This window comes from Primulina huaijiensis, chromosome 16 (genome assembly GCF_012295235.1).
Source record: "Primulina huaijiensis isolate GDHJ02 chromosome 16, ASM1229523v2, whole genome shotgun sequence".
In the NCBI taxonomy this organism is placed as follows: domain Eukaryota; kingdom Viridiplantae; phylum Streptophyta; class Magnoliopsida; order Lamiales; family Gesneriaceae; genus Primulina; species Primulina huaijiensis.
Genome location: NC_133321.1, coordinates 16858579 through 16874361, shown reverse-complemented (window position 1 = coordinate 16874361; position 15783 = coordinate 16858579). Strand labels below are relative to the sequence as shown.

Genomic DNA, 15783 nt, shown 5'->3' with positions numbered 1-15783 from the left:
TTGCGAATCGTTTTGTAATTTGATTTGATGTTTTTGTCAATTTGATTATGATGGCATGTTCTTCTTGATAATCTCATTCGTAGTCATTATTTATAACATCATAAATCTCTATAGAGAAGGGCCTCATTGTATAATATTTTTTATTTACTAGAAACCTTCGGAACTGTATTTGCTGCTCCAGCTGGTAAGGACAAATTGTCTATTAACTTAAAAATGATGGTCTAAAGCTAGCGGCCAAGGATAGGCTTTTCTGAGCTGATGCAATGATTTGACATAGTGGAGCTAATGCTAGACACCCTATGTAGAATTAAGCTTATCACAATTTCTAAGTTGCATTTTGAGGCTATGACAACTCGATTAAAATTAATTTCACGAAACAAGGGAATTCAGTAACACCCCAAAGACTCAGATGAGATATTATCCGTGGTAATGTTGTACCTACAATTTAATTTATGGGTTGGATCATTTTGTTATGGCGTTAAAATTCGAAATCTATCGTTGTAAACCACATTAATTAAGTATATCAAGTGAATTAGCCAAGTAAATCAGGTGAAAAGCTCGTTCGAAAAAAAAAAATCATAAATACTAATTAAATGTCGACTTAGTTAGATTTCAAGTATTATCACGAGGCTCAACGAGCATATCTGCATATGACATGAAAATGTCGTCATAATGTCTTTAATTAATATGGACACCGAGATTTTCTAATATTTACGATTCAACCCGATAGTTTCGTGATTTTTTTTCATTTAAATACCGATGATCCAGAATAGTGAAGATGCAGTTGCAGTCGGCTCTATCTCGCAACCCATCGGATCCAAAACAAATACCAAATTCATTGGTTTCGTGGCAGTAAAATTTCATAGGAAAGCCTGCTGCTGCAATTTTCTCATTCAAAGACTTTCGGGTGACTCCTGATTTATCTTTGATTTCAATTTTATATCGAACCTGAAAGTGTTTTGCCGGTACTTTCATGTGGAAAAATAAAATAAAGGAAGGCCCTTTTTATGCAACGAAATTGAATTCCTTTTATTATTATTATTATTATTTTGGCTTTCTTCGATTTTATTCATGTGTCGATGCTGCATACGGAAGAGTTTTTTACGAGTCGATGCATGATTCTTGTACTTTGAGAATTGAGATATCAATTCATGTATTTGTAATTTGCCTATTTTCTGACGCGTTATGGGCTTGGAATTTTTTTTCTTTGATTTTTAAGGTTATACACAAAGATTGCATCTTTGAGCATTGTAGGGTGCTGTGATGGTGTTTTAGTTTTTACTCTGGCAGACTTGACATCGTAAGCTGAAGCTTTAGAGAAAATGTAGGCAAAAGTGAATGGAACTAAATTAGTCTTTCGTGATACAAGATGGTTGTAAATTTTGGTATAGAGGAGGGAAACCATTAGAAGAAGAATTTGAGTGAAGTTTGGTATTTTTTAGTTTGAAGTTGTATTTTTTTCTTGTATTTCATACTTCATAGGAATTGATATTGTTTGTGGTCTAGAAAAGATTGACAGTGAAAATTGTTTTCAAACCGACTATTGTTCTTTATTAATTTCCATCTTCTATAATCATGAAGTGAAAAAAAATATATGAATAAAAGATATAAGTTTTACTTGCAATTTCCACCAGTCTTTCTGTTGTGCCCGGAAACATGGTCCTGATATTTTATTCAGTAATGCGTGAGATTTGTTCTGATCGATTTCCAGTGATTCTTGTGTTTAGAAGCATCCCTCCCTAGTAAATAGTTTGGAAGGGACAACCCAAGCGATCGGTCCAGATTACTTCTGTTCTGTAGCATCATATGGACTTAAATATTTATAAGGTTTGAGCAAGCATGTTAATCCATAATATTTTCAGTGTTAATCTTTTAGATATCTCAATATATGTTCTGTCTGTGTATCAGTATTTACATGATTTGTTTTTTGCGGAGTTCTTGGTTGAACTGCTCGGTCCTTGGTGTTACCAATGCTATTACCGTGCTAATAATTAATTGCCATGGCCTTTAGGTCGTCTTTGGTGTTTGGGATGTATGCATAGTTGTTTACTATAATTTATTATCCAGTGTTTGGTTCCAAAAATATAGTCTAACCTCGCATCATGCAGTCGACATTGATTACTGTTAATGCATAACCAAAATTTCCAGCTACAAGCTGTGATGTATTATCATCATTTCTACGCTAAAGAATTAAAAAGAGTAAAATAAATTTATGCATAGAAATCCACAGAAGATTTGTTGTCCTAACCTTCTCCCAATTTTCAGACATTGATACAGACCATAATTTTTCCAATTGCCATGTTGTACTTTTAATTTAACTTTACCTCTTTTCCAAATCAAGGACAAATTCCTCCAACATTTTCCGAAGGTGCGGAAATTTAGATTTATTTCTTATTATATTTTTCCTTTTTTTAAAGAATTTAAGGTGGTTCTTGGATTGATGGATTTCAAATACCTTGACTTGTTTGGATGGACAAAATTCAAGTGAATTTTAAATCCACTATATATCAAGTATAATAACAATTTCAGTAGTAATTGTGGTGGATTTCAATACAACCTAGATGAATGTCATTTGTAATCCATTTCTCAAATCTTTCTCCATATCAAATCATTTCCTCCAAATAAAATTCATCGATTCAAGTGCAAACCAAGTGAATGTCAAGTTAAACAGTTTCAATAGTAATTGTCGTGAATTTCAAATACAACTAGAATAGGCGTTATTTTTATTGATTTATCATATCTTTTCCCAAATCAAATGTCCTTTTTCCAAATCAAATAGATCGATTTTAAGTGCAACCTAATGGGTTTTCTATTTTTCAAAAAAGCTATATACCCTTGAATTAAATTTGTTTGGATGTCAAGGATTGTTTTTCCATTGATTATCTCGTTGAAATGATTGGATAGATTGATGTTTCAGAAGCTAAACACAATCAGTCAAACTTCCAGTAACTTTAGGAAATGAGTGTGGATAATGAAAGGGAACAAGGGAATGGGATAAAATATAAAAGAGAAGTAATTAGAAGATAATAAATTTCTGGAAACAATTAATATGAAGAGAATATGTGCTTGTGGGTTTTGGATTTGAGAAATTTTGGCACAGAATAGCATAAAATGAAGGAGAAGGTAGTTTAAAAAATGGTGAAAAGGGTAAAAAGATTATTAATCTTTTATCCATAATTTTTATGACAATTTTTATCTGCTAAACCAAACATAATATTATCTGTCTGTCATTGTTTTTAATCTTATCCTATCATTTCAATAATTACAGGGTAATTTATCAATATTCAATCCTATCAATTCAACCAAGTTTAGCCTTAGAAGAAAAGGTTTCACGAAGGCAAAATAATATGATGGTTGTAAGGATAAAACTGTCGGGCTTTATATTCTATTTTGTACGTAATTGGATGTAAAGTAGAAGACATACTTTATTGCTGACTCTTTCTACATTGAAATAAACTGGATAAAATTACCCTTTCCTCAAATTGTTTCTGTTGTTAGTTATTTTTTTCTTGTGAAGCAGGGATACTCTTCCGTAAAGGTTTCGGTTGTAAATGGCAAAATCCAAGGATTGGCAGAAGGAATCTAGTCCTCGACAGCATGCAGTTGGCCTGCACAAGTTATCATTACGGTGTGCAAAGGTCTTTGGAGATTCCCGTCATAAGAAGAGATACGTAAAAGCATCAGAAAAGAAAGAGTGGGAAGATGCAGTTTGTGCGGTTTGTATGGACTTTCCTCACAATGCTGTCCTACTGCTTTGTTCCTCGTATGAGAAGGGCTGCCGTGCTTACATGTGTGCTACTAGTCATCGATATTCGAACTGTCTTAAGCAGTACAGGAAAGCCTACACTAAAGTCTCCTCAACGAAGAGCACAGAATCATCACTATGGCTGATTGATGGCACAGAATTTTCCGAAGGATCAGGTTTGCATCATGGGAAGAAGGAAACATCTGAGCTTCTATGCCCACTTTGCCGTGGGCCAGTGAAGGGTTGGACTGTGGTGGAACCTGCACGTAGGTACCTTAACAAGAAGAAACGGACCTGCATGCAGGACAAGTGCTCGTTTCTTGGAACTTACAAGGAGCTTAGGAAACATGTTAAGTCGGTGCACCCTCTGTCACGCCCTCGAGATGTAGACCCTTCACACGCAGAGAAATGGAAGGAACTCGAGAATGAGAGAGATCTAAATGATGTATTCAGCACAATCAGATCAACCATGCCTGGGGCAATGGTCATTGGTGATTTCGTGATAGAGAGGAGTTTTCGCAACATTTCTCCGGATTATAGTGAGGTTGACTATTTGGAAGATTCTCTCTTTAGGTTCCCAGCATACCGTCGCCATTGGAATAGTCCTAGGTTCTCTCCTGATAATTTTGATAGGGATTATGACTCCTTGGATGATGTAGATTTTGGTGGGCGTCGAGTGCGAGGTTCCACTGCAGCTAGAAGCATGGGAAGCAATGTCTCCCGAAATTGGCGTCCTCGTGCCAGGTTTTTGGTTGGGAGGCGAGCAGAAAGGCTTAGGACTGGAAACTAATGGAGTTTAGTGATACCTTTTTGTTTAGTTACTCGGCGTGCCTCGAATTCAGGAATTTACGTGTCGGGAAATTGGATACTCAACCACCGAATTAATTTATTGGTCACCATGGTTTTTGGTTTGTCGATAGTTTGTTTCTCGTTTGTAAAGTGGTGCTCGAGGCATTCATCTTTTTTTCTTGAGCACAGATTGTCCAATATTTTTTTAATGTCTGTCAACTGTGGGTCTAGGACTGGGTCTTTCATCGATCGCTCTTCAACTATCTTTTTTCGATATGATCATGGAACTTGTCTTCATGGTTTCGAGTCTGTACGAACCCTTGGAATGATATCTGCAGGACCATGAAACTTTTGATATCTTTGAATCTGAATGTAACTTGAATTTAGTGGATGTGTGAATGCTTCGTTTCTTTACTTTTGATTCCTCCATGATCGGTACACCTTTTTTTGTTAATGTTGTGTACTCTGGGAAATGTAGTTGACTTTGGCTTGAAGATGAGTATTTTGTTATACAGTTTATTTTACAAGGGTGAGTTCTAGTTACTGATTGTTCTACTAACCCGAAACTTGGCGATTGTAATAACGATTTAAAAGAAAAAAAAAATCAAACAAAACATGCGATTGCATTTGAAGAATCGAGAATCATTAGTTCTGCAAGATAGTTGTGTTGTCCGAACAAAATTATTACGAGAAAATTAAAGTATTTTTGGATCGGCAGGCCGTGGATATCTCCTTCAAGAAACACTTCGATTTCGTCCACGTAAAACCGTAAAAAAGAGACTAAAAATATCGGTAAAATACTCCAAATTCTATAGGCTTTCTTACTTCTAAACGTAAATTCTGTAATTAAGTAAATTTTCCAAGTACAAAAGATTCTCACACAAAACCAGAATTTCTTGTGCCGCTAGCTTTGGTTCTCGACTTTTTCTCCCCTCTCTTTTCTTGATTGCGTGATCCTTCAGTATCGCTATAATCTTCAGCAGCAATTCCCTCATATCCCCATCTTCCTTTTCTCCATTTCAATCTTGAAAACAGTAGTCTTATATTCTGAATTGCCGGTACTGGCCATCTCCACCTCTGGAAGGATGCGATAATATATCGCAGAGGATTACATTATCCTCCGAATCAAGTTCAAAAATGATAGAACCCATACATAACCCAGTTACAAGCTCATATATCCTAATTACTTCGTCTTTGCATTTTCGAAGGGCCGCTGCATTTGATGTGCATCACCACTCCTCAGCTCCTGAGCATAAGCGATGAACTGTGCTCAACGATCATATCCTCGTTGAGTTCTAACGATGCTAGTTTAAAACCAGAAATCGTGTTTGGATTGAATTTCTTGATGTATCATTATGATCATTCTTTTGTTGGGATCCTAGTTTTGATGAAGGTTCCACGTAAACACTGATTATACCATAACGCCATGTCCCTTTGGCTGAACGTTTGGCAGACATTTTCTTGTAAAGAAAAATATCAACTTTAAAAAAGCACGTATATTATGTGAGAATATGTATACGCCATTTATGCTTTTTTTTAACCCAATTTTTTTATACAAAAATCTAATAAAATTTTTATCTTGTTCGCAAATTTAAAGGGTACGATTTAGTTAAAAATACCTTAAGATATTCTTGCTTACAAACGTTTCCATAGCATTATAATGCACGCTCCATTTTCATCTTATAGCTAATGAAAACTTCCACCCAAAGGTAATAACATTTATACGTACATAGTAAAGAAAACGTTGTTAAATGGAATAGGACATAATTAAAGCCAAAACAAATCCATTTTTCATTTCATCCAAGGGTTTTTCAAGAAGTCATTAACCCTAGGAAGAAAGAGAAAACACACGTAGCATCAAAGCCCACAAATCTCTGATTACATAAATTATTCAGTCCGATTCTTCCTCAGAAACCGGGGAGGTATCAAGTTACCAAGAATCACAGGAGGGTTAGGATTTGGACCTCTCCCGTTCCTTGGTGGATCCAGTAACACTGGCAGAAACTCCAGTTGGTCACAGGCAAAATTGTAGTGCTGAAACTTCCTGACATTTCCCTCCTTGCCCTGAAAATTGAATAAACAAATGCAAAGGCCACGCATGATAAAGAATCTGTTGAAAAATTGTCATTTTCAGTATTATTCCAGATTTCCAGGATCTGATATTAATGTTTGTACCTGGATTTTTGCCCATGTAATTTCGCATATTTTCTTGGAAGTGAAGGACCCTATATCGGTTTGAATGCCTTCCCACTTGAAATTTTGTAGAACCTCCATGAATTTCATGGCAGCAAGAGCAGTTGTGAAGTTGACAAAACCATATCCCAAGTTGTCCCACTTCCTTTAATTTCATAGGTAACCGAATATATATTTTAGACAAATTAGGAAAGACGGTTGCTAATGAAGTGTTTAACTGACATTGTGTACTCGAATTACCGGAAATCCATTGGAAGATACAGGAAATCATACTCCAGGGAGAATTTAGAGCAGTAATGATCCAGGAAGTTTAACATATAATCTCTCCTAGCATACAACGCAGAACACATGCATTACAAACAGTCATCGGTCAAAAGGGACATGCCATGAAAATTGTGTAAATAACAAGAAATTAACTTTCACATGCTTATGCTTCAGGAAGCATATAAATATATCAAATAATTAGCATTGATAACAGTTACAGAGGTTCAATGCATTGATGCACAGAATCAGAGGGAAAAATGCATGCATCGTTACCAATATTCAATGTAATCAAATCATCTGAAATTGGTTTTGTTGATAAGACTACGAATGCATTATTTTCATCTTGGAAAATCCCGAAGAAAACACTATCCACAACACCAATAAGCGTACCTCAGCTGGTTGGGGATGTTCTTTATCATTACAGTAGTGTTCGTTGCTGAATTGTCTCTGGTTAATGGCGCCGAAGACAGTGACACAGGTGGCCGAAGCGACTGCGAATCGATGCCGCGGCCATCGCCGGGTCCGGGGATCACAGTCTTGGACCTCGTCAACTTTCTGGGCCTCCAGTCTAGTTTTGGCGGCGATTTCTTGTGGAAACAGAATTGCCTCCCATGTCTTCTGAACCGAGTCGGGCAATTTGTCCTAGTAACCTCCTTCATCGCATCAACTTTGTCCACCTTCTGCTTCCCATCAATCTCCTTGACACCATTAACAAATGGTTTCACCACCCTCTCACAAAATCCACTGCCTACGGGCAAAGACTTGAGAGGACTCAAAAGATGTAGATAACACTGTATACGTTGATCGTAGTATGCCGTGTAATAATGAAAATAACTGGAATAGGCTGCCATATCAGTAGGATATGCCACCACCGGCTCTTCCATCTGCGGTAGCAGCGGTGCTGGGCCTGGAGATGGCTGCGAATGCGGTGTATGCATAAGAGCAACTCCAACGCTGCGCTAAAATGGTGTAAAATTTGCGTCAATTTGGCGCAGGGGTCATTTTTTTTAAAATTTTATTTTTTAATTTTTTTAAATGTTTATTTATTATAAAAATTTGTATTAAAAATTGAAAATATTATAAAATAATAATATAATATTTATTTTAATAATTAGATATTTAATCTTAAAAATTTTTAAAAATATAATTGTTGATTTTTAAAATATTTATTTATTTATGTTAATTATTAATATTTAAAAACTAATTTGATTTAATGATTTTTAATTAATATAATTTAATATAAATACAAAAAATTAATATAACAATACAATTCATAACTAAAATGAAAAAATAATTAAAATACAAATGCAATTTGAAACACATAATTTAAATACAAATACAAACACACAAAAATTAATTACAATTATATTAGAAAATTTATAAAAATATTTCTAGTTTTTTATTTTATTTTTGACATTTTTAACTCTCGTAAATATATAATTGATAAAATATCAGAAAAACCAACAACAAAATTTTGAAATTAAAATTACAATACCCAATTGAAATATAAATACAAAGATAATACATAATTGGAATACGAATTCGAAGATAATACATAATTTAAAATTACAAAGATAACAATGCGAATAAAAACATAAAAATGACAAACAAGGTAGATGATCAATAATCTCCTAAATTAGATCCCGATCCTCCAAAATCACCAAAATATTTCCCAAATGTGTCATTTTCGTGTTGTCCATGTTCTTTATTTCTTTTTTTCAAAATTTTGGCTCGTTCCTTTCGAACAATTTCGCGCATTTCAGGATCATCCATCGTGCTTAAATTCATGTACAAAACTTTATTCTCCTCTTGAAGGGTTGCTAATGCTATTTGTTGTTGTCTAGTTTCAATTTTTTTTGTTGATTTGCTAATTTGAGCTGCTCATTTTGCAATGCTAGGAGTTTTATCTCATAACTTTGTTGAAGTTCAGTGGATCCTTTTTGTAACACATTTATAAGATCGCGATGCCCTTCTTTCATTGTAGATATCAATTCCAACACATTGTCGTCCCTTTTTTTCTTTAGTATAGATTTTTTAACACCAAGAGTCGCTGGGATGAAGTGCCGCCTGCATTTTAATCACTACTTAAATTAATTGAAAACGGAGGTAATCCAGGAGAACTTGATATTGGAGTATTTGGTGTCTGGCTATCTGACTGTGAAGAGTCCAAACTTGTGACATGCATTCTTGCTGGTGCGCTCATTGGATTGATGTCACTCGAGAATTTCTCCATATCTTTCATAATATACCACACATGATCATATTTGAAGCCTTTACTAAAATCAGCATCTTGCATGAACAAATCTTTTGCTCAATTTAACTGTACGAAAATATCCAACTATTATCTTATAAGAAATTAAACTTGTAATTTAATAAATAGTTGAATAAGAAATACTTACAATATCCTCTTCTGATGCGCCACTTGGGCGGAGAGTTTCAATTTGACGAATGCATCCCCTTAGTTTTCCAACTTCACGGAATATATTTCTCATGCGACACTGCAATGATCTTTTGTTACGTACTTATAGATTGTTTGGTTTGCTGATGTTGTAAGCTTCTTCGATACGAGTCCAAAACTGATCTTTGGATTGATTGATACCTATTATAGGATTTTGGGATATATCAAGATACATATTACATAAGACTATGTCTTCTTCGACATTGTAAGAAGCAGTTCTAGAATTTGAAGTCATTGAATTGCTTGGAATAAAGATTTGATTGGAATGAAAATTAAAGTTGTGATGATCTCATGAATCGGATATATTTTACTTATAGTAGAAATAAGATAAGATTGTAATATCATCCAACGGGCAAGATCAGATGTAATCTCATCCAACGGTCATAATACTGATAAGGTTATAGATAGCACAATCCAATCCAACGGCCAGATTCTAGATAAGGCAATCTCATCCAACGGTCAAGATGATGATAAGATTGTAATCTCATCCAACGGGCAATATCAGATATAATCTCATCCAACGGTCATAATACTGATGAGGTTGTAGATAACACAATCTAATCCAACGGACAGATTGTAGATAAGGCAATCTCATCCAACGGCCAAGATGATGATAAGATTGTAATCTCATCCAACGGGCAATATTAGATGTAATCTCATCCAACGGTCATAATACTGATGAGGTGGTAGATAACACAATCTAATTCAACGGACAGATTGTAGATAAGGCAAACTCATCCAACGGTCATATTTTTTGATAAATTATTATATAATGCGACGAAATATCCTAGATTCTCACACCACATTCTACGCTCTCACAAACTTGATACAGGATATTACTTGGCCGATGGTATTTATCCTAAATGGTCAACTATTGTACAATCTATCCACGATCCACATGGTCCAAAAAAGAAATATTTTGCAATGAAACAAGAGTCCTATAGAAAAGACGTGGAGCGTACATTTGGTGTTCTCCAATCTTGATTTGCGATTGTGACATCTCCAGCACGTGCTTGGAAGAAACATCATTTACATGATATAATGACAGCATGTATTATAATGCACAATATGATTATCGAAGATGAACGTGACCTTAGCGCACCCATTGAAGATATGAGAGAAGCACCAACTCCGGATGTAGAAATGGTTGTCGATGAGAATATTAGATTTCAAGAATTTCTCGCTCGATATAAAATGATAAAAAACAAAGATGCTCACTATGCACTACGAAATGCTTTAATTGATCATTTGTGGGAGGAATATAATTGTTCAGATGTTTGAATTTGGATTCATATTAAGTTCTAAAAATAAATTATCTGTATTAAAATTATGTCAATTTTAATAATGAAGCATTTGTATTAATTCGTATTATAAATATTAGAGTTAATATATATAAGAATCAAATAAATAAATTTAACTATTAATAAAAATAAAATTATAATTTTAATACTAATATTAACATTAATTATAATTATATTGTTAAATTTATAAATAAATAGTAAACAAAAAGAATATTTTAGGAATATAATTTTTAGTGTAAGATTTGAAGTAAATGGGTTGGAGATGAATGTTATATTTGGTGCAGAAACTGCACTATTTTGATGCAGAAACTGCATCAAAATAGATTTATGGGTTGGAGATGGCCTAATGCGGTGGAGAATTTGAGAGTGTCGACCATTAATAGCAGGCCTTTGATCATATTGTAAGATTTTGGTGGGCCTCCGTTCTTCAGCCTCAGGGTTCAGTGGTTTTGAAAGTTCGTAGCTCATCGTGGAAGGTGAAAAGATTGCAGTATTTTTATTTTTATTTTATTTTATTTTCTATCATTTTAATTTCAAAAATCTATTAGTTTTATTTTAAAATTTAAAAAAAAATATATTTCATTTCTTATTAAATATATGTATCGTGTATATCACGATCCGCTACGCTATTATTAATTATGTTAAACAATTTCTTATTCTATACACATACATATCAATCTCATATATGTGTCAATTATTTTTATAATTCTTAATTCTGAATACACTATCAAAATCAAATCAAGACCCTACTTAAATTAGAAAAAAAAAATATTTGATCTAATATCATTTCTTAATAGATATTTTTTTAAACTTTAAAAACCATCTAACCGTTTAAAACCATACAAAATCAAAGATATAATTATTTTATTTGAAAAACCACAAATTTTAAAAATATACAAATGACAACTCGGATGCAATTTGAGTTTGGGTGTAGCAACATCATAGAACCAGAAGTACGTGTAATCTTTTGATTTGACATAAGTTGATATTTTTCAGTATGAAATTAATAATGAAAAACAGCACCAAATAGTGTGGGCGTAACGCAAGTTGTCATACTTTTATGTGACACATATCTTTTCATACAGTATCCATGGTTTTCTTTTTTTAAGACAAAGTGTCCCTTAGTTTAATTGTTGATTTGTTCAACGTACGTTTCCTTGTTCAAATATCCACCAGATCGATTGTGTTTTTTAAAAAACAAGATATTATATTAATATTAAATGTCACCGAGAGTTATATATACTCACCATCCACAAAGAAAAAACACATTCGATCTGAGACAATGAGAAGGATGAGAGTGCATAATGTGCAATACAGTGAGCCACTAAATTTACATTGCGGTTGACATATGCTAATGAAATGAAATTGACTGAAACAAAAATAGAGCGTATCTCGTCAATAATGATATCATCGGATTCACGATTCTGGTTTTTCGGAATTCTTCAAAATAAGGACAGGATTATATGTTCTATGTACCGTTTGATGCACTCGATGAAGTTAAAATGATGCATAATTTTTTTCATCTTATTTTTTTTCTCATTTTTTATTTATCTCGATTTCATCAATTGACTCATGATAACATTATACATTTCTTACTTTAGACATCTCTTATCACTCATAGTCTAGACATATGATAAGTATGATATAAATACAATATTACAATTTCGTATACCCTTTTACAATAATATATGATTTAGGTTTTACAGTAACATTTACGACATTATGCATGCATAATTTAAAAGGTCAAACAATATATTATCTGTGGCATTGCTCCAAGCCCAAAAACATGCAGTCTAATCCATAGTCGCCAAGCGGCCTGAAATTGGGCTGTACAAAATATTTGAATGAAGGCCAAATTACATAAACTGCACACAAAACTGACTGGTCCCTTTAGTTCGACTTAGTTTGGCCCAATTCGATTGAGAACGAGTTACTGGTGTCAGGACCAATTCAAATATTGGAAGAATTTTGATGCAATGGATTTTTCAATAATTCTTTCTCCAAATTTCATCGACAGCATATAATTTATTTGCACCTTTTTTTTACCAAACAAAGTATGAAAGTTTATAATAAGTTTTAAAACAAATTATAAGCTGTGTTTTAGAACTTATAAGTTCTGCCAAATACACTGTAAATCCAACACTGAAACAAGAAACAATCTACACGACTCTTCTTCTGTATTAAATACTAATTATTGTTCTCTCTTGTGTTTGAAAAATGGCGTATTTTATATATGAACCCATAATTCACTCACGTATCCAAACACTGTTTTTTTGGGTTGGGGGGGGGGGGGGGGGGACAGATACATCTCTTTCGACTTTCGAATTTCATCACAATATTTATTTGTGAATCATATATAATTTCTCATATTCAATCAAATAAATATATGAAATAAAAAATAAAATTGTGAACAACAATTGGACACATCGAAATGTGACATTGTCTCTATCAAATGTCAAAACCATCCCTCTTCGAATTACATCAAATGTGAGACATTGTACCCCAAAAATCTTATTGCAAAGTTAATGTCGCTCAATCTTCGAAATATGGGGCGTCCAAGTTAAGGATCGAAGCGGTCCAAAACCAATATTTATATATCATGCATGCATGCATGCAATTACGAATAATAATTGGATTTTATAACCCACAAAATACTATTACACGTTACATAAAAGTTGATTCGTACTATGGAAGTTATTTTGCAGTGAAATCGGTGAACAAAGGTTTTTTTTTAATCATTGTTTCCAATTTCTTGGAAATTGAAATTCGGCTTACGTACAGTACCAGACAATTAGCGTAGCACACAATTGAGACAAAACTTCATTGTATGACATGATATAGTGTGGAAGATGTTATTTAATATGAAAAAGAATGGGAAAAGCAATTCCATGCACTTGACTTGTTGTAGGAATTAAATATAACATTATGTAATAAATATTTCAAGTGTTGCGGGCGGGGTTGTCTGCCTTTGGACAAGTCCAATGTTTGAATTTCTTGTGATTTCACCCAACATATGGCCGCTCACCATTTAATTATGTGGCCCTACTCACTCTACTGAAAACGATGGGTAATTAATTAATTAATTAATAGTCTTGCATATACTCGTGTTTCCAAAAAAGGGGAAAATAACATAAACATCGTGGAAGGGATAAACACGCCATATGAAGAAACGTGGATGGATTATTTCCCGTTCAAAAATTTCATAGGTCCATTTCTGTGTTTTAATGATGCCCATTGCCAGAAAGCGAGTGTGTTTTATGACAACGGCTGGACATGCGTGTGATAGATTAAATGATTTTGGCCGAAATTATATATATATAATTGTATTGCTATATATATTCCCGTCTCAAATATATAGACTTGTTTGTTTTTATATGCGATCTAATTTTCGATAAACCATGTCTAGAAATTTTCTATAAGCTGATTTATTTTAAGTTTTCTTTTTTTTTTTTTTTTAGGAGAAAAAAAAATACAATATCCAATGTAATAAAGTCGAAGCGTACCGAACAAGAATAGAAGAACAAGAAAGAACCCAAATGCCAAAATAACACAACCAAGGCAAAGTTTACATAACCAATGCTTAATACGAATTAAGTAATATTTCACAACATAATTAATTTCCCAATTCATTAATAAATAAAATTTGCCATCGTTTTATATTACACACACACACATATTTATATATGATGATAAATAAATGTCTGCTGCAATAGACGGCTGGTCGTCTGTAAAAATTGATTAAATACAAAAGGTAAAAAAGGTACGTCCCAAATTGGTGCAAAATCAGTGGTCCAATTCCATGCAAAACATTTTTTTACTGTTGCTACTATTCCATGTTTATTAGATTATATATAGATATATATATATCATTAGGTTTTCTATTATAATTTGTATTAGTTCCGTAGATCGTTTTTTAATAATTATGACAATGTTTAAGTTTGTGTAAAATATGTCGGAAACTTAGCTTGCATTTTTAAGGCATTAGGTTTCTGCGTTGTATCTTGCTAGAGAAACAAGAAAATAAATAATTATTTGCCAGAGACCAGATACATTGTCGAGGAATACTATGTAGGTAGAAATGGGTAAATTTTAAGAATAATAATATTTGTATAAACTTATATCGAAGGTCGTCGAGTTAAACTAGAAAGTGTGTGGCACGTTATAGGATAACATTTAATTTGACCATCAATTATATAACAACTTATTTCTTCTAGTCGTGATGAGATTTGGTGCCATGAATCAAGAGTTTTGTATAATAATATTATTGGCGCATGTTTTCTTTTATTTAATTTTTTAAAAGTTTATACCTTGATAAAGTTGTGAATCTCTCATCAAAATCTGGCATTTTAATTCACAAGTGTATGGTAATGCTTACTAAAATTCACAAGTCCAAATTCAAAAGTAGTAGGGGATTGCAGAGTGAGACAGACCCATGCTTAGGATATCTCAGCTTATAGACAACAGTAGATAGCCTTTCAAACACAAGAAGGTCAAAAAAGAGCAGACACAGTGTATGAAACAGTTTCAATCTGGGCCCCCCCAACCAATCCTAATATACTTTGACTCCAACAGTAAAAAAATTCTTACAAAAAATAATAAAAACCCGGCCCAAGTGCCACATTTTCCCGTCTCAGAACTTAATACATCTTGAATCCTGAACCTGCCACGTGGAATCTGTGTTCTTGGTTTTTTGAATTGGTCAATTTTGATTTTGAATAACAGCTTGTATGTAATGTAAGAAAGTACAGTAATTAAAAGAAGATGGTTAGTAAACAAAAGAGTGCATCTTTACCATTGCCTTTCTCTGCTTTTTATGCGTTTATTTAAATAAGCAGAGTTCATACTCAGCTAGCTAACTGCTAACCCCATTTGGCCCCCCCTCTCCCTCTCTTTCACTGCTGAACTAAAGCAAAGTAAGTTGTACTCTCTCTAGTTAGTGTGTGTGTGTGTCTATATATATATGTGTGTGTGTGTGTGGAGAGAGAGAGAGAGAGAGAGAGAGAGAGGATTATGCTCCTAAGATTAAAGAAACA

The 15783-nt window shown here is 33.5% G+C and overlaps 1 protein-coding gene across 4 annotated transcripts; it reads left to right on the top strand.

The window, feature by feature from the left end:
- Positions 1-715: 715 nt before the first annotated feature.
- On the top strand, positions 716-4948 carry LOC140961732 (uncharacterized). Of its 4 annotated transcripts, none has more exons than XM_073420404.1 (2): positions 716-907; positions 3518-4948. In XM_073420404.1, exon 2 carries the CDS (start codon positions 3552-3554, stop codon positions 4533-4535), a length of 984 nt encoding a protein of 327 aa, XP_073276505.1. In that variant the 5' UTR covers positions 716-907; positions 3518-3551; the 3' UTR covers positions 4536-4948. The 4 variants fall into 4 exon arrangements, with proteins under 4 accessions (XP_073276505.1, XP_073276504.1, XP_073276503.1 ...); XM_073420403.1 differs by having other exon boundaries at positions 716-1827; positions 3521-4948; XM_073420402.1 differs by having other exon boundaries at positions 716-2368; positions 3521-4948.
- Positions 4949-15783: the final 10835 nt, after the last annotated feature.